The 24,626-nt window shown below is 46.2% G+C and overlaps 1 protein-coding gene across 7 annotated transcripts; it reads left to right on the top strand.

Annotated features, from left to right (window-relative positions):
- Positions 1 to 1,034: 1,034 nt before the first annotated feature.
- LOC135177301 (pancreatic alpha-amylase) lies at positions 1,035 to 24,626 on the top strand. Of its 7 annotated transcripts, none has more exons than XM_064147075.1 (12): positions 1,035 to 1,128; positions 1,464 to 1,639; positions 3,759 to 3,973; positions 5,992 to 6,138; positions 6,698 to 6,895; positions 9,315 to 9,545; positions 12,796 to 12,929; positions 13,017 to 13,139; positions 13,257 to 13,356; positions 13,521 to 13,642; positions 13,750 to 13,875; positions 15,565 to 17,085. In XM_064147075.1, the coding sequence occupies exons 3-12, from the start codon at positions 3,791 to 3,793 to the stop codon at positions 15,752 to 15,754; spliced, it is 1,554 nt and encodes a 517-aa protein (XP_064003145.1). In that variant the 5' UTR covers positions 1,035 to 1,128; positions 1,464 to 1,639; positions 3,759 to 3,790; the 3' UTR covers positions 15,755 to 17,085. The 7 variants fall into 7 exon arrangements, 5 of the variants coding, with proteins under 5 accessions (XP_064003145.1, XP_064003144.1, XP_064003146.1 ...); XM_064147074.1 differs by having other exon boundaries at positions 1,513 to 1,639; XR_010303029.1 differs by lacking the exons at positions 1,035 to 1,128; positions 1,464 to 1,639 and adding exons at positions 2,093 to 2,170; positions 20,377 to 20,450 and having other exon boundaries at positions 15,565 to 15,806.

Here is a 24,626-nt window from a genome sequence, read left to right on the forward strand (position 1 = left end):
ATAGCTGATGGTGTGGTAACAGGCTGGCATACAGCCTTGTTTACTCATCATTCCAGCTGCAGACAGCCTAAATCACTGTTGAATGCTGGACCAAAAGAAGTGCTTCTTTGCTGTATTTATATGAGCTGACTTAGCAGATTACTTTAAAATGTTTTTTACTGTAATTCTTCATAGCTTACTTGCTGTGTTCTCCTAAGAACTGTGTAGTTGTTCACAGGTCTATCTTACCTGTATTTCACGTGGTAGACCAGGAAAATTGCACTGAGAGAGGAAGTTTTATGAGAACTTCTGCAGAGTTTGATTCCTAGAAGAGAGAAAAAAGTGGTTTAAAATAAAGAACAGCTCTCTGGCTGTTCTGTTGCAAGTAAAGCTAAGTTTTGCTCTTTGTGGGTTTGTATTATTAAAGAACAGATATAACTCCATGCCATCTTATACTGGTAACTTAGCAGTTCTTCAGTGCAGTTGATTTGGAAGGCAAAGATTTTGTTTATTTAAATCAGATGGGTTTTAGTATACCAATCGATGCTGGTTGGGTTTGGTTGCCTTTTCTTTCCCTTAATGTTTTATTCTGTTTGATATTTCAAGTCAAATGACCTCTGATTTTTAAAGGAGTCACTAGAGCTGGTTTCTGAGGTAGCACAGAAGCAGTGAATGCAGGCTCATTTCACACTTTTCATTAGCTAACAACATAGCAACATTTACTTTCAAGTATAGTGAGACTCACTATAATTGTCAAGGAGAGACTGACTTTCACAAATCTATCATGAATTCTCCTGCAGTGCTTCTGTATAAATGTCTCCTTGCATACCAAAAATCAGAAGCTTCTGACAGCAGAGGCTAAATCAGATGTATTTTTTGTATGAGTTGTACACCTCATTAGAAGTTTTGAAGGCTCTGTCTTAGTTAAAAAATGATGGATTTTAAAAAGTAGGAATGTTTCTGTGGTGTGTTCATTGTGAGTTTAATATACAAAGTTCATCTTCAGTTCCAGTCTTCTGAAGGATTTTTTTTTTTCCTCAAAAACTTAAAGGACTTCACTGTAATAAAAATAAACTTTGAGTTTGAGAAGATCTAACAGAACAAGTCATCTGTGGAGTTCACATGTGTCCAGATAGGAGCAGTTTCCAGGTAAATCATCCTTTTGACAACAGTAATTTGGAAACATTTCCTAAGACATGCTTAGGTATTTTGCATCTCTGTTATCTCTTATCTGTGGAAGTTGGCAGCTAAGAGGAGACCTAATATCAAACTGAGAATCACTTTGTTCTCTAGGACTTTGCCTACAGCTTCCACTTTATCCCTGCTTGATAAAACACTGAAGAGAACAGATTTGGTATTTTTAGTATTTTGGTTTCCTTAAGTAATTTACATTGCTGCTCTTCCTGTTACAGGACAAATACTCCAATCTTGTACTTCCTACTGGAATCTTTACTCCAAGCTAGCATGCAGCTTTTGTGTTACAGGCAGACAAATACTACGATAATGACAAACTCCTTTTGTTACTTTGGATAGCAAAGCACCGAAGCCACATGAAGCAGAAACCCACTGCAGCCTTCACAGCCTGGGAAACCCTTATGCTGCCACGTTTTGAGTCTGCCACTTTGCAAAGCTCTGCGACTCGGTTTATTGCACACTAAAGGTATATGATAGAGGAGACAGGCACTACGTTCTAACGCCTCGGCTGAGTTACAAGTGCAGCACCAAAGCGTTAAAAGGCTACATGAAAGGTCGGCTAAGCAAAGGTTCAAAGCTGCCAGGGAGGGTAAGGGCAGGGTGGTGCTGTACTCACAAGAACCCTTTAAAGGGAGGGTAAGGGCAGGGTGGTGCTGTACTCACAAGAACCCTTTAAACCCCTCCCCAAGGTCTGCGCAGAGAGGTTGCCTGTCTTACCTTTCAGAAGGTAAGTTTATGGTGAACCTAGATAATCAGAGCCCGGCGTACTTGGGCTGCGCCGGGACGCTGCCGCGGGGCTGGCGGGCACAGCCGCTCGGGCAGCGCAGTCTCCGCTGCCTCTGCTGCCGCTCGGCGCTCGCTGTCCTGCCGCCGCTCCGCCCCAGCGGAAGGGGCCGGGCTTTAGTCGCTGCTTGGGTGGCGGCATGACGGCTGGAGCCCGCTGAGGGGAATGGGCCAGCTCCTGGACGTGCGGATGGAGTTCTGCTTGGTGCTTTCGGTATGCGCGTTGCCCGTGTGTGCTGAGGAGGCAGGGCAGGACCATCCTTGCCTTGAAAGAAAGATGAGGGTGGCACAGAATCGTGTAAGATTCTATGTAGACTTTTGTTTAGCTGTCGTCTCGGGTTGGATTTTTCAGCAGTGCAGTCCTAAATGCGTATTAAACAGGGAAAGGGTGCAGGGTGTAGCAAACCTGATGGCCCCTCTGTTCGTGTTTAGACTTCCACTGCCGTGTAGTGTCCCTTATGCCAGCATCCAAGAAGGCAAAAGTAACAAGTTTCTGTGCTTTGTGGTTTATGGGAAGTAGTGCTTGAGCTTTTTGGTTACAAAGCTTCTCCTTGAGGGACTTAGTGTGTCAGGCTCTCTAAATCAGTTTATAGAAAGCACAAGATCAGATGCTAAGTAGTGTCATGTAAACCTCGTCTGGTTTGTTACAAACTGAACCTCTCCTTCGATGGCAGGAAGGAGAGGCAATTTTAATGGGCCTGTCACCTGGGTGTGTATATAAATAAACACAAACACAGTAGTAATGGACAAGTGTAGTTCCTAGCCTAGCACATACAAAGCTAATGAAACGAGTTTTCCTTCTCTGGAAAGCTCCTTCAGTGCATTTGCAGAACTCTATCTGGACACTGAGAAGGAGACTTCGTTGTTGAGCTTCACAGCACTTTAAACCTTTTGTATCCTTGTGGTTTGTTCTCTAGGAGAAGAACAGCTCCTCAGGTACAGAGATGACACACAGCGTTTCTGCTCTTGAGTCAGGGTGGTCACTTTGTGTCTGAGACATCTTCCAAGATTAAGGCTGTTGTTTGGGATACATTACCTCTGCCATTCAAACAGCAGGCTCACATGACAGGTTTCATGGCAGCTCACCAGAAGAAACATGCTGCTGCTCCAAGGCCTTTTCTAAGTATGCACAATTTACCATAACACAGATTTGGAAGAGAGAGGCTCTCAAACAGGAATATAAAATATTATACATGGCCTTTCAGTATCTGAAGGGGGCCTACAAAAAAGCTGGGGTGGGACTTTTTAGGCCCTCAGGGAGTGACAGGACGGGGGAATGGAGCAAAGCTGGAGATGGGGAGGTTCAGACTGGAGGTGAGGAGGAAGTTCTTGAGCATGAGAGTGGTAAGAGGCTGGAATGGGTTGTCCAGGGAGGTGGTTGAGGTCCAATCCCTGGAGGTGTTTAAAGGAAGGCTGAATGAGGCTGTGGCCAGCCTGCTCTAGGGTAGGGTGTCCCTGGGCAAGGCAGGGGAGTTGGAACTAGATGATCTTTGTGGTCCCTTCCGACCTTAACTGATTCTCTGACGTGAGAAAATAAATGTCTGTTTCAGTCTGTATGAGAGCTCCTTTTGGGTCTGTTTTTATACAAATGAAACTACAGTGTTTGTGCACTAGAGGCAGCTTGTAGCAGACATCTGATTTTTAACTGAAGAAAAGCAGAGTTAATGCTAGTATATGAAGTTGGTACAGCTTAGAAAGAATCCAGCTCTCAAAACAGAAGTCAGAGTTAAGTAAGTGTGATGCCAGAAGTGGACATTTACTTTAACCGTGTGTTTTGTAATGTGCACTTTACCCTCTTGCAGGGACATGAATAGGCAGTGAGAAGAGCAGGCTGATGCCAGAGCACGGGATGGGTGTCTATTTTCTGCTGCTCGTTGTAGGGCTTTGCTGGGGGCAGTACACCCCCAACACCCTCCCTGGGAGGACATCTATCGTACACCTCTTCGAATGGCGCTGGGTGGATATCGCGCTGGAGTGCGAGCGCTATTTAGCTCCCTATGGATTTGGAGGAGTTCAGGTATGTCTATTCCTATCAGTAGGTAGTAAAAAGTGCTGCCTAGATGATAATTTGTTTTTCAAAGAGAACCTTCAGTTCACTGAGGGATAGGTACTGAGAAAGGCAAATAGGAATTGGTAATGGAAGTAGTAAATGCTGAGAAATGCACTCTTCAGCTACCATCATATAACCACGAATTGATTCCATAGCTCTAAAGTGCATGTTTTGGACTCTCTGTTATTACATTTAGACAAATCAGAATTGCCTCTCACTGGCTAAATCTTTTTTACTGCTGTGAAGAGTAATCTATGTTTATCTGCTTGATATTATTTAAATAAATAAACATCAAATGAAACTGTGACTGAGGAAAAGGGCTCCTGAAGAGAATACCAAAGTGCTGAAGGTTTTGAATAAATAAATGCAAAAGGCTGCTGACTGCATTCACCCAAACCCTCTGCAAAATTCTACTGTCAGAAGCAGCTGTTCAGGGACCCCCTTGTAGAAACCTGGGGTGAGCAGGCAGCAATGAACTGAACAGATGTTGTGATGGAGGTGTGTCAGTATGAATCAGTTCTGTCTGAACAACAGGCACACAATCCTGTGGAACCAGTAATGTCAGATGGGTGGGATGGTATGGCTGGAGAGCTGTCACCTGTTAAAACTATTGCAGTTTGTCAGGTTGCTCAGGAAAAAATGGTGAAAGAGTTCTGCCTGTCTCTTTGTAGCCCAGGGGCTGGCAAGTTGGCCTACATGAGAATGTCATAGTTCAAAAGTAACACATCTTTTATTTGCAACCTTCTGCACAGTCACATAGGCCTAACTGATTCTATTCCAGTCAGAATATGGTATATGCTGGGATATCTTTTTAATCCATGCTGTGACAAGCTCTCTTTTTGTGTTTATATTTTTTGGATGCAGACTTGCTGAGCAGGTCACAAAAGTGTGGCAGTGAAGTAGGCTGCAGCCTAAAGGTCATTGTGAGAAATGATGGGATCAGGTGTTTATTTCCAGACTTGAAGGTAGCAGCAAAAGCTTGTTGCCTGGAAGGTATCTTGGAAAGAGTCTTATAAAAGGAAGAGGTATAGCTAGCTCAAAACTGTGACAAGTATTGTGGCAAGTGCACTTTTAGCCAAAACGTTACAAAAATGGGAAGTGAGATCAATTTTGAGGGCAGGAGGTAGTGCTAATCAGTTCCTTCCTGATTCAGGGCTAGCTCTGCTGACCTAGTCCTTTCCATTTGTAGTGGTTTGGGTGTTCCCTGCTCCCCCACACTTTAGAAATACCCCAGACTAGACTCAGCTGGCTCTGGAAATATGAATGAAGCTTACATTTACATCTTAGCACAACATACAAGCAGATATTTACAGTATATACATTATAGACAGAAACGTACAAGGTAAAAAGGTAATACAGAAACATAGCTCCCCTCCCAGAAACCTGAGCCCCCAGGAGGGGCTCTCAACCACCCCTTCACCTTCCCCTGACCCCTCTCAGTCCCAATGGAGGTTCAGCCAGGGGGTTAGGAAGCAAAGTGGATTAGAAAAGAGACGGAGGGTGAGGTTAGAAGAGATGCAGCTCAGCCAGCAGCCCAAGTGAGAGTGGTTATCTATGTTTTTATTTCTTGTTCTTCAGCAAGTCTATGAGTGAAGTAGACCTCACCATTGTTTTCTTTCCACAGCTTGCAATCTAGTTTTTCTCACCAAAACATTCTAGCTAGCTTCAAACTAGCACACCATTTCAGACTCACTCTTTCATCTGTGAGGCCTGCATTCATGGAGGTGATTAGGACACTGTGTCCATGCACCTCATTTTTGTCATTTGTTTACACCTGCTGAAGGTCTAGGACTAAGTCTTTAGTTTCCAGCCCACTAGAGTGTAAGCAGAGAACCTCAAGGGTTAGGCATTGTAAGAGCCTTTCATTAATGGGACCTGATTTTTCTCATTTTGTGTGTGTGGTTTTTTTTCCCCTTTAACAACACTGGTAAACAAATAAGCTCTTAGCAGTATCCTGTTACCAAGAGTCACCTTCTTACTTGCAGATTTCACCTCCAAATGAAAATGTTATCATTACTGACCCCAGGCAACCATGGTGGGAAAGATACCAGCCTGTCAGCTACAAGCTGTGCACTCGATCTGGAAATGAAACTGAATTTAGAGACATGGTGACCAGGTGCAACAACGTTGGAGTAAGTGCTTTGAAAATGTTGTGGTGTTAACAATGGAAGGATGTAGACAAGCAGTAATTTAAAAGGGGAAACCTGGTAGCACTGGACTGAAGGTGGAGGTTCTTTAGAACAGAATCATAGAACAGTTAAGGTTGGAGCAGACCTTTAAAGATTCCTCTGCAATGAGTAGGGACATTTTTAATCAGGTTGCTCACAGCCCTGACGAGCCTGACTAGAACGTTTCCAGAGATGAGGCTTCTACCACCTCTCTGGGCAACCACCAGGCTAAACACCCTCAGGTGCCTCAGCCTCTCCTCACAGGGCTGTTATGTTCCAGGCCTCTCAACAGCTTGGTCACCCTTCTCTGAAAACTGCATGTAATGACATGACCTGCACCCCCACAGGCAGGTAACGTCATTGCCCTGTGCTAGTAGCAGAGAAATGGTTTAAATAAGCTGTTGGGAGAAGTGAGCAAGCAAAACTGGGGAGGGTAGGAGAGGAAGTAAGAGAGAAAGAATGTCCATTAGTGATGCTGTGGGAAATCACTTTCTCAAACCAAAATGTGGAGCCTCTTCTCTAGGTACATATTTATGTGGATGCAGTAATCAACCATATGTGTGGAGCCAACGCTGGTGCTGGTGACCATGCTACTTGTGGAAGCTACTTCAATGCAAAGGCTGAAGATTTTCCAGCTGTGCCCTATTCTGGCTGGGACTTTAACGATAAGAAATGCAAATCTAGAAGCGGAGACATTGAGAATTATCAGGATGTATCTCAGGTAAAACAAAGATGTTTTTGTGTAGATCTTGACTGTTCAGTTCCTTGACTGTGATTTATTTGTTCCCCTTTGCTGTCAGACATTTTTTAAAGAACAAAAAAACCAAACCCTCAAGACAAAAACATTCAAACTGATAACAGAGGTCAGTGTTGCTATCACATATACCACTTCTTAAAGGGATAGCACAGCTTGAGCCAATGGCTCCATTTCAGATTTAGGCAAATGTGCTTAGCTGCTTTATAAAGGCAGCTTTAAAGCTCACAGAATCTATTTAAGGATTATGTTGTGAGGGTTTGTTGTCTTTGTGGGGTTTTTTCTTGGTTTGGTTTTTGACTTTGTGGGTTTTTTTTACAAGTAAGTTACTATTTGCTTTTTATTGTTAATTGGAATGATGGGGGGTTGTTTTTTCTCAGTTTCAGAAGAGAGAGGTGAGGATTTCAGAAAGAAATAGAGTAATGCTGAAATCTTGAAAGTCAACCTTCTGTTTAAAGATTTCTAAGGTGTCTGATCTGTTCCTCTGGATCAGGGTATGAGGTCAAGACTTTACTACAGAATGAAAAGCTGTTTTATAAAGCTAAATACCTGTCTCTTTTGAATTATGCCTTTCAGCTGCATTTGATTTTTCCCAAATCTAAGCTGAGGGGAAAAGGGTTGTAGAGAAATAGCAGACAATCAGGAGCCTTTAAATGTCCTTGAGTTCTTGAGCAGTTCCTAAAGGAGCATTTTTGTAGCCAGTTCTTTAGCAGAGTTTTCAGCATAGGCTGATGCACCTTGATCTTCCCAGGCCAGGGAGATCCATCCTAAGAGTAATTAAAAAAGATATCCTAAGAGTAATTAAAAAAATATTTCAGTATATTCAGTGTGTGCTTAAAGTGTTCTTGTGATTAAAAATCAGTGCCTATGGTTTTGTATTTATAGGAAACGGGCAAAAAAGAGGGCAACAGAACTCAAGAGTTTAGTGTTTCATAAGGCCATAGAAACTCAAGATTTTGTAAGCTTTAGAAATACATTTTCTGGAAATCCTTCCTTGTGATGGTTTGGGTGTTACCTGCCCTCCTCCACTTAAGAAAATCACCCAGACTAGACTCAGCAGATCTGGAAATTGAATGAAGCTTTATATTTACAGCTTAGCACAATATACAAGCAGAGATTTACAATATATACAGCTGTAGACAGAAATATACAAGTTAAAAGCAATGCAGAAACACAAGGGCCCTCCCAGAAGCCTGAGTCCCCAGGAGGGGCCCCCCAACCACCCTTCCACCTTCTCCCCACCCCTCTACCTTACCCCAGACTTTACCTTATGCTCAAGGTGAATTTGGAGGGCAGGCCAGGGGGATTGGGAAGCAGAAGGATTAGTCACACAGATGGTTAGAGAGAAGTTCATGTAGCACTGGAACCCAGAGAGAGACTCTGTTATCTATGTTTGTGTTCTTGTTCTTATACATCTCAGCAAGCCTATGAGTGCAGTAGACCTCACCTTTGTTTCCTTTTCACAGCCTCTAATTCTTCTCACCAAATATCCCAGCTAGGCTCAAATTAGCACATTCCTGTATCGGAGAAGAAATGAGTGCACTTGCAATAGTAATGAATCTGTTCCTTAATACACTGCAGTGAAAGTATTTTTTCACATTTCCTCCTTATACTTAGATTAAAAAGCTGCTTGTAGATGTAATGGTTTGGCTCTCTGTTGCAATCCCTAAGCACATAGAGCTGTGTCAGCTGGGTGAATGCAGGCTTTTTGATGCTCTTTCTGTGTAGATGTGCTAGTTAGAGCCTAGCTAGAATGTTTTGGTGAGAAGAATTAGATTACAGGCTGTGAAAAGGAAACAGTGGTGATGTCTACTTCACTCATAGGCTTGCTGAGATGGATAAGAACAAGAACATAGATAAGGGAGTCTCGCTTTGGGCTGCACTTCTCTCTCTGATCTGACCTGCCCTCTGTGTGAATAATCCATCTGCTTCCTAAGCCCCCTAGCTGACCCTCCAAACTTACCTTGAACATAAGGCAAGATGTGGAGTAAGGTAGAGGGGTCGGGAGAAGGTGGAAGGGTGGTTGGGAGCCCCTCCTGGGGACTCTGGTTTCTGGGAGGCTGTTGTGTTTCTCTATTACCTTTTTAACTTGTCTATTTCTGTCTATATAGTAAATACCTACTTGTGTATTGTGCTAAGCTGTGAATATAAAGCTTCATTCAAATTCCAGAGCTGCTGAATCTGGGTGATTTTCCAAAGTGGGGGGGGGGGGGCAGCAAACACCCAAACCATCCCAGTGGATGACTGTCCAAGAGCACTTTCCAATGCAAAGATAGGCGTGGTGGAAGATGACTGGTGAAGGTTTTGTAATGCAGATAGCAACATTCAAAATGAGCACATGGACCTTACTAGGTGAGAAACGTCTCATCCCAGAGTCTTTACGCAGGTGCGGGACTGCCGCTTGGTCAGCCTGCTGGACCTGGCCCTGGAGAAGGACTATGTGCGCTCCAAAGTCGCCGAGTACATGAACTACCTGATTGAGATCGGTGTGGCAGGCTTCCGCATCGATGCTGCCAAGCACATGTGGCCTGAGGACCTGAAGGCAGTTATAGACAAGCTGAAGGATCTCAACACCAGATGGTTTTCTGCAGGAACGAAGCCTTTCATTTACCAGGAGGTAATCTCTTTTACGTCTACTCTACCTCCTTCTTGCAGGCACAGCGTATGCCCAGTTCCACGTTGGGAGCAGTGCTTTTCTTCAGCTGGGCCTTAGCAGCAATCATGCTCAAGAGCTATAGAAAGCATCACTGTGACGGTTTGGGTGTTACCTGCCCACCCCCACACTTACATACAATCATCCAGACTAGACTAAGCTGCTGGAAATTGAATGAAGCTTTATATTTACAGCTTAGCACAATATATGAGCAGATATAGAATCAACCAGGTTGGAAGAGACCTCCGAGATCAGCCAGTCCAACCTGGCACCCAGCCCTAGACAGTCAACTAGACCATGGCACCAAGTGCCTCATCCAGTCTTTTCTTGAACACCTCCAGGGATGGTGACTTCACCACCTCCCTGGGCAGCCTATTCCAATGCCAATCACTCTCTGTGGCACCAGCTTCCTCCTAACATCCAGCCTAGACCTCCCCCACCACAACTTGAGACTGTGTCCCCTTGTTCTGTTGCTGATGGTCTGGCAGAAGGGACCAACTCGCACTTGGCTACAGCCTCCCTTCAGGTAGTTGTAGACACCAATGAGGTCACCCCTGAGCTTCTGCTTCTCCAGGCTAAACAGCCCCAGCTAGTTACAACATGTTAAAAAGGTAATACAGACACACAGCAGCCCTCCCAGAAACCAGAGTCCCCAGGAGGGGCTCTCAACCACCCTTCCATCTTCTTCCCACCCCTCTACCTTACCCCAGACTTTCCTTATGCTCAAGGTGAGTTTGGAGGGTCGGCCAGGGGGGTTAGGAAGCAGTGGGATTAGTCACACAGACGGCAGGTTAGGTTAGAGGGAGAAGTGCAGTCCCAAAGACAGAGAACAAACAACTCCATTAAATATGTCTATGTTCTTGTTCTTACACATCTCAGCAAGCCTACGAGTGAAGTAGACATCACCATTGTTTCCTTTGCACAGCCTATCATCTAATTGCCATTCTAATGGCAAATCACTCTCTCTGTGAACAACTTCTTCCTGACATCCATCCTGTACCTCCCCTGGCACAACTTGAGACTGTGTCTGCTTGTTCTGTTGCTGGTTGGTAGGCTAAGTATAAAGTTGGTACAACTTGAGCCTTAGTTGTGCAGTAGAGATCAGTCAGTGTCAAGGGTTAGAGCTGTTATGGCCACTAAATGAGTGGTAGACACTCTCTATTAATCCTCTCCCTTCCTATGAGGAAGAGAAGGGGAATAAGGGAGAGAGACTTAAAGATTGGAAAACTAAACTACTTTAATGAGAGTAGTCGTAAGAAAGTGGAAAAAGAAAAGGCAGGCATAAACAAAACCAATATTGAACCCAACCCCCTGATGGCAGTTAGGCACTGTCACCACTGATGATGTGAAAGAAGTCCCACCTCAGCAGCAGACAGGAGCCAGATGTAGAAGCAGGATTATAGGCCTGAATTCACAGTATCACAGTATAGTATCACAGTATCACCAAGGTTGGAAGAGACCTCACAGATCATCAAGTCCAACCCTTTACCACAGTGCCCAAGGCTAGACCATGGCACCAAGTGCCACATCCAACCTTGCCTTGAACTGCCCCAGGGACGGCGACTCCACCACCTCCCCGGGCAGCCCATTCCAGTGTCCAATGACTCTCTCAGTGAAGAACTTTCTCCTCACCTCCAGCCTAAATTTCCCCTGGTGTAGCCTGAGGCTGTGTCCTCTCGTTCTGGTGCTGGCCACCTGAGAGAAGAGAGCAACCTCCTCCTGGCCACAACCACCCTTCAGGTAGTTGTAGACAGCAATAAGGTCACCCCTGAGCCTCCTCTTCTCCAGGCTAAACAACCCCAGCTCCCTCAGCCTCTCCTCATAGGGCTTGTGCTCGAGGCCTCTCACCAGCCTCGTCGCCCTTCTCTGGACACGCTCGAGCATCTCAGTGTCCTTCCTAAACTGGGGGGCCCAGAACTGAACGCAGTACTCGAGGTGTGGTCTGACCAGTGTAGAGTACAGGGGCAGAATGACCTCCCTGCTCCTGCTGACCACACCATTCCTGATGCAGGCCAGGATGCCACTGGCTCTCTTGGCCACCTGGGCACACTGCTGGCTCATGTTCAGGCGGGTATCAATCAGTACCCCCAGATCCCTCTCTGTCTGGCTGCTCTCCAGCCACTCCAACCCCAGCCTGTATCTCTGCATGGGGTTGTTGTAGCCAAAGTGCAGCACCCTGCACTTGGAGCTATTGAACCCCATCCCCTTGGCCTCTGCCCATCTGTCCAGGCGGTCAAGGTCCTGCTGCAGAGCCCTTCTGCCCTCCAGCTCAGTCACATCTGCCCCCAGCTTAGTGTCATCTGCAAACTTGCTGATGACTGACTCGATGCCCTCATCCAGATCATCTATGAAGATGTTAAAGAGGATGGGGCCCAGCACAGATCCCTGAGGGACACCACTAGTGACTGGCTGCCAGCTGGATGTGGCACCATTCACCACCACCCTCTGGGTCCGGCCCTCCAGCCACTTCCTAACCCAGCACAGAGTGTTACCATCCAAGCCACGGGCTGATAGCTTAGCCAGCAGTTTGCTGTGGGGGACAATTCAAGACATTATGGACTGGGATCAAAGGTAGAATGGACAGAATCCTCTTTGGATGTCAGCTGCTGCAGAAGAGAAGGGCTGAACCTTGTGATACCCCAGCTTTATGCTGAATATGGAATGGACTAGATTGCTGGTCAGTTCAGGGTCACCACAGTTGCCCTTTCTTCCCTGCAGGTGCAGCCTTTACTCTGCACACACAACACAGTACACAAGATTTGGCAGTGGCCTTGGTCTATGCACAGTCCTTGGTATTAACCACAACTGTGGAGGGTTTTCACTGCTGGAAGCAGACACTCTGAAAGTCTGCCCTTAGCTTCAGAAACGACAGTTACTTAGCAGGAACTCACCTGAAAAGTACAATCACTGAACAGAGTTCTTTTCTAACACAGAACAGGACAGAAATTAAGGAGACTGAGGAAGGAGCCAGAAAACAGGTGTGTAGGTAGACTGAAAGAAAATGGAGACAATAACTTTATATCCAATGTTGTAAGTAAGCCAGAAAGTCTACTTAGTTCAAGCAGTGACTCTTCCTTTAAAACAATATGTAGGGTAAAAGCTTTTCCTTGTTAGGGGTTTGTAGGTAGAAAAAAATGCTCTGTCTTGCCTGTGCCCTGCATTTGTTGTCTGTGAGAGAGGAGAGGAAATGCAGCATTTCTCCTTTGTGTGCCAGGTGATTGACTTGGGTGGAGAGCCAATCAAAGGCAGTGAGTACTTTGGGAACGGTCGAGTGACAGAGTTCAAGTACGGGGCGAAGCTGGGGACGGTGATCCGCAAGTGGAGCGGGGAGAAGATGGCCTACTTAAAGTAAGGGTGGAGACCTGGCCCCTGGCCTGGCATAGGCTGAGCCCAGCAGCTGGCAGGGGAGCCTCAAGTCTCTGTGTTTCTGGCTAGGAACTGGGGAGAAGGCTGGGGCTTCATTCCCTCTGACAGAGCCCTGGTCTTTGTGGATAACCACGACAACCAGCGAGGCCATGGGGCTGGAGGAGCTTCCATTCTAACCTTCTGGGATGCCAGGTAAGGGATTGCTTCTCTCTGGGTGGTGCCTCTGCCTTTTGCTTGCTCCTTTACCTGTTTGTCTTATGACAGAGCTTCTCTTTCCCTGTCTCACTGCTGCTTCTGTCTCTGGCCCAGGCTTTACAAGATGGCAGTTGGCTTCATGCTTGCTCACCCTTATGGGGTCACACGAGTGATGTCGAGCTTCCGCTGGCCGAGATACTTTGTAAACGGACAGGTAAGCTTGCAGTGAGTTTGCAGTGCTGAATGGACCCTCATGGTGAACAAGAGCCAAGGAAGCAGTCTGGTGTGTGTAAATTTGTCCCATGTGGCATCTGTTTTCTCCACAGGAAGGCTCTCTGCATTCCTCTCAGCCGTTGTAACCTTGTGTTTGCATTGCAGGATACCAACGACTGGGTTGGACCCCCAAGTAACTCGGACGGCTCAACCAAGCCTGTTACCATCAACGCAGACACCACCTGTGGCAACGACTGGGTCTGTGAGCATCGCTGGCGGCAGATCAGGTAGGACACTGGGGCAAAGCTGAGTGTGAGCAGCTGCTTTTGCTCGCTGCTCCTGCTGACTTTGCAGTGCCTTCAGGCACAGTGGCAGCTGTTGCTTGGGTTTTCAGGAACATGGTTGTCTTCCGTAACGTGGTGGACGGCGAAGCCTTCTCCAACTGGTGGGACAATGGCAGCAATCAAGTAGCGTTTGGCCGTGGCAGTAAAGGCTTCATCGTTTTTAATAATGATGACTGGTGAGTGACAAGGAAATTACAGATCTTTTAGTTGGCCTAGAAAGGTCTTGAACTGTGAGCTTCAACAGAGTATTTTAACAGATGCTTACTATGTCTCAGTTGTTGGCAGTTTAAACTTACTGTTTTCCACTCCACCAGGAGCTCACTGCACTGTCTGAGTTCAGCCTTCTACTATGCTTCCTGGAGTTGGCCTTAACACTGAAGAAAGTGCTCAGTCAGCAATCCCTGCCTGTGTAGAAGTGAGGGACGTTGTTTGAGTTATGGCCTGAGAGAGTTTCCAAATGTGTTGCAATCTTTTCTGCAAAGGCTGCAATGAGTTACAAGAAATGTGTAAGAGGTTAACCCTCCTGGGCCAGTGGTCTTGACTATGACCCCAGGTCCTCCCTGGGGGTGGGTCCAAGCCTTACTCCAGGTGTAGTGCTTAGCCCACTCCCAATTCCTGTCTATCCACCCCCCCCTATAAAAACAGAGGAACTTCCTGTTTTGTTTTCTCTTGCTCTGCCTCCCTGCTTGACAGCACCAGCCTCCTGTTCCTGCTGCTCTTTGTTTTACCACGTGGCCATCAGTACACAAGGGTGGACAAAACCCATTGCCATCAATCTGCTTGTGTATATGTATCTTTTTTTCTATCTTGTTTTCCCTATACCTTTTGTAAGTCTCCTACCTCAAAAACCTTTTATTTAGTGTTAACGTTTTCTTTTTTAACTCCCAAATCAAAGTGAGACTATTTATTTGGGTGTGTTTTACCTTTTCCTCTCTACATCTAATTCCTCTTCTTTTGGAAAAGGGAGGGGAGAGGGAAAAACATCCTACAAATTGTTATTGGTTCTATTACCTATATTTGAGTCTTTGGGAAATTTTAAAGTACAACTAAAATAAAATGGAATGTGTTAGGTCTGTAATCATTAGAAAGAGGCCAGGGTGATGAGCCATTTGGAGGCTGCAGTGGTGGAGTTTTTGTAAACTTTGCCCTCCAAGCTACTGTGCAGGCACTCACAACACTTCCTTTTGGACATCCTGCAAAGATTGTGAGGGCTGGAAGTTTTTCAGTCTGTTCTTCTAGGGCACTGTGGTGTCAGGAGTATAACAGCTGTATGGATTCTGGCATTTCTCAAGTACTTGAGAGCCCCTTAAAGGGTGATATTGGGGACATTTCCAAGACCTTGTAATGAGATCATCTGAAAAAATGAATGGGGGGTTTGATAGGAAAAAATGCAAATTGCACTAGAGTGCAGTTTGAAGTGGTGGAGTTCAAGTGTTACAGTTCCAGGAAAATAAGAACACTCAGGCCTCTTGTCACTGCTGGTAAATACTTAAATACTACTCTAGTAGTTAATTGAGCTATGCAGTTCTTTTCCTTTGGTGTAAAGGAGTGTGCTTCTGTGATTAGAAACAAATTGCTTTAAATGCCCATAATGTAAATAAGCCCACAGGAAAAATCATTTTAGCTGGAGTGTATTGAGCAGCCTTATGGTGCCTGTGCACAGTGTGAACCTTTGATAGTTTGCTTAGCTGTTTGCTGAGGAGTCCTACAGTATTGTTGTTTAGTAGGTGAATGAATTCTGGAGTGTCCAGAGAAGTGCTGCAGAGTAACAGCTCTGGAATCTCCTAAACACCTGAGAAAGTCTCTAACACGAGTTGTAAATCATTGAGAGTCTAATCCTTATTGCATCTCACTCTTTTCCAAAGGCCTTTGAATGTGACTCTGCAGACTGGTCTGCCTGCTGGCACTTACTGCGATGTCATTTCTGGGCAAAAGGAAGATGACTCTTGCACAGCACTTGAAGTTCACGTTGCTGCTGATGGGATGGCAACTTTTCTGATTAGTGGCAAGGATGAAGACTCCTTCATTGCAATTCATGCTGATGCTAAACTCTAACCAGAGCTGTGCACTCTACGTTTCTTCTGTATTTTCGCTAACAGCATGCAAGGTAATCTGATTGTTTTGGCTCTCCAGCAGCAAATGCATCATATAGGAGCAAAGTGCATTAGCTTCTACAAAATAAGATAGTGAATAGCTGCTATACAGAGACAGGAGCTAGTGGTGCTAGTGCAGATCTGGAAGAGGAGGTATATGCCTGCTGGCCTTTGTAAGTGTGTTTTGTTCAGTGGAAGTACAAATGACAAATGGAAGGAGAAAATCAAAATTACTTAATTTTAAACTGTGTAAATGCAGTTCACTTTGTGGGGAATCTGGACTGAGAATGAACACTGTGCCCAGAGCTCACCTTTTTGCTGAAAGATGGTGCCATGCAGCTTGCCACCCAAACTCCACTGGGCTGCAGAGTTAGGTACAGACCTTTCCCCATTATGTGATTTCCCTGCGAGAGTCTCTCTGTCTAACCAGTAACAAGTGGCAATCAAATGGAGCAATAACTCCTTTTCCCTTAATGAATTGGTTTGGGATTTTATCACATCATAATGCAGTGGTAGGCTTTAAGGCTATGCAGCAGATCATTTCTCACATGACAGAAATGTGGCAGAAAGTAGGATCGATGAACCCAACAGCTGAGTAAGTTAAACGGTAGTCTTTTCAAGGCCAATATTTAGAGACACATTGGTAATTCAGAGCAGCCTCGTTGTGGACAGTCAGCTATGAACAGTGCATGCAGCTGTGTCACAGGCACTCTTGTTCACCTTTCATACCCTTCAAGCCACTGTTACAGCAGAGTGCAACAAAGCTGTTGTTCATCTGAGCAAACTAAATAGCAGCAAGGCAGACCACGGCGTTGTGACCAGCTTCTCTGACTTACTTACTTTTTGATCCTTGATGCTGGACACTTTTTCTGGCTTAGCAGAGGGATAAAAAACATACTAAAGCCACAATACAAATGTGAGTTACACTTAGTGAAATGTAACAGTTGCACTGTATAGCTTGGTCATGGGATGGACATGAGCTCTGTTAGTGGTGTCTTTAATATGTGGGAGGGGGACTGGCAGCAGTCAAACCTGCTATGACCATAACAACTGAATGAGGAACTACAACTGTGTGTGGGACTGGAAAAGGTATAAAACCTCCAAGGTAACAGGGAAGATTGGACCTCCCCCACTGATTGACTCCTTCAGGATTGGCAGGGCATCACTTCATCTTTGGTAGTAGCTATCTCTCTTGCTTTTGCTATCACTTGCTTTTATCTCCTTTTTCCCCCTCTATTTCTAGCTTTTCCCCCTGCATAAGTAAGGAAAATAAAATTCCAGTGTTTTTCCCAACCAACTACTCTGTTCCTTCATGGCTGCATTTACATTGCCAGTGCTCAACACTGGTCAGGCCACACCTTGAGTACTGTGTCCAGTTCTGGGTCACTCAAGAGAGATGCTGAGGTGCTGGAACGTGTCCAGAGAAGGGCGACAAAGCTGGTGAGGGGCCTGGAACACAAACCCTATGAGGAGAGGCTGAGGGAGCTGGGGGTGTGCAGCCTGCAGAAGAGGAAGCTCAGGGGTGACCTCATTGCTGTCTACAACTACCTGAAAGGAGGTTGTAGCCAGGTGGGGTTGCTCTCTTCTCTCAGGCAACCAGCAACAGAGCAAGGGGACACAGTCTCAAGTTGTGGTGGGGAAGGCATAGGCTGGATATTAGGAGGAAGTTCTTCACAGAGAGAGTGATTGGCATTGGACTGGGCTGCCCAGGGAGGTGGTGGAGTTGCCATCCCTGGAGGTGTTGAAGAAAAGCCTGGGTGAGGCACTTAGTGCCATGGGCTAGTTGCTTGGCTAGGGCTGGGTGCTAGGTTGGACTGGATGAGCTTGGAGGTCTCTTCCAAGCTGGTTGAGTCTGTAACTCTACGATTCTTTCAAGGCACCCAAAAAAGAACCATCTCTTCTGCAGAGGCAGAAACAAGAATGTGTTATTGGAAGCAATGTTGTGCAGTGACATGCTGTCACATCAGTGGAACCCCACGGGGAATGGCGACGTGAAGTGAACCTCAAGCACGTTTGGAAGAGCAGGGGCTTGTTGGAACAGAAGAGGTATGTTCTCACTGAACTAGAAAGCACAAGCTGCAGGCATCTTGCTGGGTCCTTGCTGTTAGCAAGTAGACAAGGTCATTTGGAGTGGTTTCCTATTTCTTTGTTGTAGTGGGAAAAGTGACCTCTAATAAGGCCTGTGATATGAAAATGAACAGGTGAGCAAATGGGACTGCTTCTGCATTTTGTCCTTGAAGAGAAATTCTGGGAAAGGGAAGGGTGTTTGTGACACGTTCAGGGACATGGCGAGGGGCAGAAAGAATGTGCTGTAGATTCAGTGAGGTTTTTGTCTTTCTTACAGACATTTGTGAAGTGTCAGGGATTTTTTCTGGTCTTAGCATTCTCTTGTAGTGTTGTATCCTTGGCGTGACTCAATCCTATTCGTGGAGTGTCATTACTGAGCCCTAATAAGGCAAGTCCAAATGAATACCTGGAATTACATCAAGAGCCAAAGTCAGAAGGTTTCTTTGAAGAAGACAACGATAGGACAAGGCAGAATGGACTTCTGGTTTTCAAATGCAGTCAGGCATCTAAAACTCACCTGCAGCATCACCTTACATCTGATTTTGGGTTTCCTTCCTTGGCTTGGAAGAATCATTGGCCACTTACAGTGAGATGAAAGCTTATGAAGAGTCTCTGTTGGAGAGGAAAATATTTGCAACTCTGATCACTTTCAGTCAGGTAGAGCAGCAGCTGCTCTGCAGGACTGTGTGAAGCAAACACTTCCTAGCAGGGACTGAGCAATGATGCTAGACTGACTTCAGGCCTGAAAAGGGATCAGTTTCTAGCTGCCATTGTTTCCTCTGGTGAAAACCTGCAAGGTTTTGTGTGATACACCTGTCATTGGCTGAGAGTTGCTGAGCCCATATCAATCCTGAGAGCTCAGACATCTCTGAATCCTGGCAAACTTAGTCTGGAGTTGTTAGACTTCCAGTTGCCTTTTAGTCACCTTCCTTTCCTTTTACCTTCCAGAGCCGCCTTTGGGAGTCTGTTGTATTTCAGAGTGCTTTTGTTTAAAGGCTCTTTGCTTGCATGATTTAAAAGAGTGCAGTTGTGAGTTTGGGTGCCCTGCTCACAGACAGCTTGGTTTACAATAACACACAGTCACTGTGAAAGAGTGTTTTATCTTCAGGTGTTGGACAACCCAGGAAAAGACAAAACAGCAGACTGATAGCAAGCCAGATACTACCTCACAACATTGCGCTGTGTGAATTTTGACAGCTGCAATAGGAATTTTGTCATCTTGCAGGAGTATAAATTCCCAGTAGACACACCACAGCTTTCTGCTGAAGGCATCATGCGAGTCCTCCTCCTGCTTGTAGCTGTAGGGCTTTGCTGGGGGCAGTATGACCCCAACACCCTCCCTGGGAGGAAGTCTATTGTACACCTCTTTGAATGGCGCTGGGTGGATATCGCTCAGGAGTGCGAGCGCTATTTAGCTCCCTATGGATTTGGAGGAGTTCAGGTAAGAGGGCCACGAAGATGAGGTGCTCCAGCCCTCTGATCTCCTATGAGGACAGGCCACTAGAGTTGGGACTCTTCAGCTTGGAGAAGAGAAGGCTTCCAGGAGACCTTGTAGTAGTCTTCCAGTGTCTGAAGGAGGCCCACAGGAAGGCGGGGGGGGGGGGGGGGTGGGGCAAATAACAAGGTCTTGTAATGTCAGGACAGGGAATAATGGGTTTAAAATGGCAGAGGGGAGATTCAAACTGGATGTTAGGAAAGGGTTCTTTGCAGTGAGAGTGGTGAGACACTGGCACACGTTGCCTAGGGAGGTTGTAGCTGCTCCCTCCCTGGAGATGTTCAAGGCCAGGTTGGATGAGTCCTTGAGCAACCTGTTCTAGTGGGAGGTGTCCCTGCCTATGGCAGCAGGGTGGAACTGGATGATCTTTGAGGTCCCTTCCTACTTTAAACCATTCTACGATTTTGTGATTCTAAGTTACTTCCTCTGAGTAAGTACAAAACTGACATTGTAGTATTTGGTTAATAAACCAAAGTGCCTAAATTGGAGACAGCTTCAAGTGGCTGGAAAGAGAGGGGATAGAAGCAGTAAGTACTGTTAGATGCAACCCTCAAGCCTGCAGGGCCCATGAATGATGCCATGTCTCTAGCAGATCAGTAACAAATGGGCATGCTCTCCTGTGAAATGCTTCCATCCAAAGCTAAATTTTACTCTTTACCTTGTTCCAAGGGAAATGCCCAAGCATTGAATTTTATCTTTCCTAAGAATGTCACTCTTCCAGTTAAAATAATTCCTGTGGCTTCAGCCCTCCCACATGCATGTCCTTGGAAGCAGACTCATGCTGGACCTTGAAGCTTGCAAGACCAAAAGACTTCTTCCTTGCCAGTCTACAAGGTGCATGAGCTTATGCTGTGGGAGAAAGACTGGTTTGGCTTCTAGCCTGCTTCCAGAGACAGAGGCATTGAGTGTAGATGTTGCCAATAAATGCTGAAACAAACCCAATGGATTTCTTACCAAAGTACACCATTTAATCTGCAGGTTTCACCTCCAAATGAAAATATTGTCATTACTAACCCAAACAGACCCTGGTGGGAAAGATACCAGCCCATCAGCTACAAGCTCTGCACTCGGTCAGGAAGTGAAGAGGAATTCAGAGACATGGTGACCAGGTGCAACAATGTTGGAGTAAGTGTTGAAATCCATAGCTGACATAGCAAGAAGGACTGTGTCAGCTGAGGAAAGGTGCTGCTGCTGCCATCCTCAAAGGAGGCATAAACAGCATAAGCTCAAGGGGAAATAAAGCTGAAGTGAGGAGTGATGTGTGAGAGCTCTGGCTATCACTTCACTGCCAAATGTGCTGAAATGCATTTACTGCTTTTCCAGGTTCGAATTTATGTGGATGCTGTTGTCAATCACATGTGTGGGGCCGGAGGTGGCTCAGGCACACATTCTACCTGTGGGAGCTATTTCAATGCTGGGAACAGAGATTTTCCAGCTGTGCCATATTCTGGCTGGGATTTCAATGATGGCAAGTGCAAAAGTGGAAGTGGAGAAATTGAGAGTTATGGTGATATCTATCAGGTAAAAGTCTGAAAGTTTATTCTATTCTTAACCTATTGTGCCAACATGAACAGGGTAGTTAATATAGGTACAAGAGAGGTACTTGTGGTGCAGGAGTACCAAGATATCAAGAACCCTACCTACATGTTTCATGTGAGCCTGTGCAGTAGTTTGCTCCTGAGCTGAACCCAGTGTACTCAGCTCAGCCACTGAGCTCTTTCTTATGTCTTGTAAACTCAGCTGATGATCTTCAGGAGCCTGTTTGGAAAACTGAGAGCAGTGCATGGAGATACTCTGATTGGCTTGTTATTTTTTTAGCCAGAACATCTGGCAGCTCTTAAGTTTACTGTTCTTCCTTTAGACATTTTGCAGCAATACATGATGCCATTTCTTATCTTCACTTCTGATGGCATCTGCACAGGGAGGTGATACCCCTCGCCAGCTGTCCTAACTTGCTTATTGAGCTGTGTGGTATATTTACCTATGTTTTGGTGCCAGCTATTGTGGTCAAAATATAGCAGGCAACTTAAGGACCACGCAGCTGCTTGCTCGCTGCCCCCATGGCAGGATGAGGGAGAGAATTGGCAGAGTAAAAGGGAGAATACTACACTTTAAAGGCAGTTTCAAAGGTAATGCCAAAGCTGTGTACCCAAGCAAATCAAAAGGAGGAATTCCTTCACTACTTCCCAACAGCAGGCAGGTGTTCACCCGTACCCAGGGAAGCAGGGCTCCATCATATGTACAGTTACTTGGGAAGACAAATACTATCACTTCAAATGTCCCCTGCTTCCTCCTTCTTCCCCTAGCTTCATATCTTGTCTTACAACATGTATTATCCCTTTGGTCACTTGAGGCCAGTTGTCCTGGCTGTGTCCCCTCCTGTCTTCACTGTGCACTCTGTCTGCTTTCTGGTGGGGTGGTGTGAGAAGAAGAGAAACCCCTGGCTTATTAGATATCCACACAGAACTGACTGTAAGGCTTGAGACATCCAAACACTTAGCTGAAAGGCTCTACAAGCTGACAAAGTGGCACTTCAAACTTCTTCCTCCTTCTTCCCACCGCACAGGTGCGGGACTGCCGCTTGAGCAGCCTGCTGGACCTGGCCCTGGAGAAGGACTATGTGCGCTCTACAATCGCCAACTACTTGAACTACCTGATTGATATTGGTGTGGCAGGCTTCCGCATCGATGCTGCCAAGCACATGTGGCCTGGGGACATCAGAGCATTTTTGGACAAGCTGAAAGATCTCAACACTAAATGGTTTTCTGCAGGAACAAAGCCTTTCATTTACCAGGAGGTAATCTCCGTGCCTTTTCCCTGGTTTGTCTTGGGTATCTCTTTTAACTTCCTCCTTCATTTGCACCTTCGTTCAGCTCTGGCAGAAGGAGCTAGACAGACATTTCGTGGAAGCAGCACTGACAACTCAAGTAGTGGCTGCCTTATAAAAATGCCTCCACAGCAGATTGTCATTGAAGTTTATCTTTTCTTTCTTCAGTTGTATTTCTTCATTTGTCCGTGGGTTTGGTCCACTTGGCCTTGGGTTGTTCTACTCAGCAGAAACAAACATAACTGAATATACAACTACCTGAAAGGGCATTGTAGCCAGGTGGGGGGTGGCCTCTTCTCCCAGGTAACCAGCAATAGAACAAGGGGACACAGTCTCAAGTTGTGCCAGGGTAGGTATAGGCTGGATATTAGGAAGAAGTTCTTCACAGAGAGAGTGATTTCCCATTGGAATGGGCTGCCCAGGGAGGTGGTGGAGGCACCGTCCCTGGGGGTCCTCAAGAAAAGACTGGATGAGGCACTTAGTGCCATGGTCTAGTTGATTGGATAGGGCAGGGTGCTAGGTTGGAGTGGATGATGTTGGAGGTCTCTTCCAACCTGGTTGATTCTATGATTCTAAAGCAAGATCTAATACTGAGGACTGTGCCCTGCACTTGTTGTCTGTGAGAGAGGAGAGGAAATGCAGCATTTCTCCTTTGTGTGCCAGGTGATTGACTTGGGTGGAGAGCCAATCAAAGGCAGTGAGTACTTTGGGAACGGTCGAGTGACGGAGTTCAAGTACGGGGCAAAGCTGGGGACGGTGATCCGCAAATGGAGCGGGGAGAAGATGGCCTACTTAAAGTAAGGGTGGAGACCTGGCCCCTGGCCTGGCGTAGGCTGAGCCCAGCAGCTGGCAGGAGAGCCTCAAGTCTCTGTGTTTCTGGCTAGGAACTGGGGAGAAGGCTGGGGCTTCGTCCCCTCTGACAGAGCCCTGGTCTTTGTGGATAACCACGACAACCAGCGAGGCCACGGGGCTGGAGGAGCTTCCATTCTAACCTTCTGGGATGCCAGGTAAGGGATTGCTTCTCTCTCTCTGGGTGGTGCCTCTGCCTTTTGCTTGCTCCTTTACCTGTTTGTCTTATGACAGAGCTTCTCTTTCCCTGTCTCATTGCTGCTTCTGTCTCTGGCCCAGGCTTTACAAGATGGCAGTTGGCTTCATGCTGGCTCACCCTTATGGGGTCACACGAGTGATGTCGAGCTTCCGCTGGCCGAGATACTTTGTAAACGGACAGGTAAGCTTGCAGTGAGTTTGCAGTGCTGAATGGACCCTCATGGTGAACAAGAGCCAAGGAAGCAGTCTGGTGTGTGTAAATTTGTCCCATGTGGCATCTGTTTTCTCCACAGGAAGGCTCTCTGCATTCCTCTCAGCCGTTGTAACCTTGTGTTTGCATTGCAGGATACCAACGACTGGGTTGGACCCCCAAGTAACTCGGACGGCTCAACCAAGCCTGTTACCATCAACGCAGACACCACCTGTGGCAACGACTGGGTCTGTGAGCATCGCTGGCGGCAGATCAGGTAGGACACTGGGGCAAAGCTGAGTGTGAGCAGCTGCTTTTGCTTGCTGCTCCTGCTGACTTTGCAGTGCCTTCAGGCACAGTGGCAGCTGTCACTTGGGTTTTCAGGAACATGGTTGTCTTCCGTAACGTGGTGGATGGCGAAGCCTTCTCCAACTGGTGGGACAATGGCAGCAATCAAGTAGCGTTTGGCCGTGGCAGTAAAGGCTTCATCGTTTTTAATAACGATGACTGGTGAGTCAGTGGAGAGATGATGTTCCCAGAGAGAAGCACAGCATCTTTCATTAGCAGCTGTGATGAGCAGAGGAACGTTGTTGTCTTATGATGAAAGTAATCACTGCAGTTTGAGCTAGAGCCATTGGTAGGTCTAGAAAGCAAAAAGGACGTACAGGCAGTGAAGCAGGACCAAGGTCAGAAAGCACACCCTTTATGTCGCCTTCCAGAGTGCAGGAGTAGCCTCAGTTTGATGGATCCTGTGCCTAGTTTGAACTCTGCGCTTTCAGAACAGCGGCTAAAGAGCATTCGCTTGCTTTCACATAGGTATATGAACGTTGATTTGCAAACTGGACTGCCTGCTGGGACATACTGTGATGTCATTTCTGGTCAAAAGGAGGATAACAAATGCACTGGCAAAGTGGTGTACGTGTCTGCTGATGGAAAGGCCAATTTCCAAATCAGTAACAGTGATGAAGACCCCTTCGTTGCCATTCACGTTGATGCCAAGCTGTAGCTCACTTGAAAATGTGCTTCCCCCACTGAGCTGTGCATTTACTCTTCCCCTTTTTACCCACCCTGGTATTCGAGCATTGAGTGATTCTCTAACTAGTGAATAATAAATGTCAATCACATCAAAAAGTAATGCATTTTCCCTTAGTGACTTGGTTTCACGTCATAGCAGGTGGCAAGTTTTAGGGCTACAGAACACACAATTT

The sequence above is a fragment of the Pogoniulus pusillus genome, chromosome 8 (assembly GCF_015220805.1).
Source record: "Pogoniulus pusillus isolate bPogPus1 chromosome 8, bPogPus1.pri, whole genome shotgun sequence".
Taxonomy (NCBI): domain Eukaryota; kingdom Metazoa; phylum Chordata; class Aves; order Piciformes; family Lybiidae; genus Pogoniulus; species Pogoniulus pusillus.

Coding starts and splice junctions, on each gene's coding strand:
- LOC135177301 (XM_064147075.1), top strand. CDS start 3,791: ATGCCAGAGCACGGGATGGGTGTCTATTTTCTGCTGCTCGTTGTAGGG. Junction 6,139..6,697: donor CCAGGTGCAACAACGTTGGA/GTAAGTGCTTTG, acceptor CCTCTTCTCTAG/GTACATATTTATGTGGATGC. Junction 13,140..13,256: donor CTAACCTTCTGGGATGCCAG/GTAAGGGATTGC, acceptor TCTCTGGCCCAG/GCTTTACAAGATGGCAGTTG.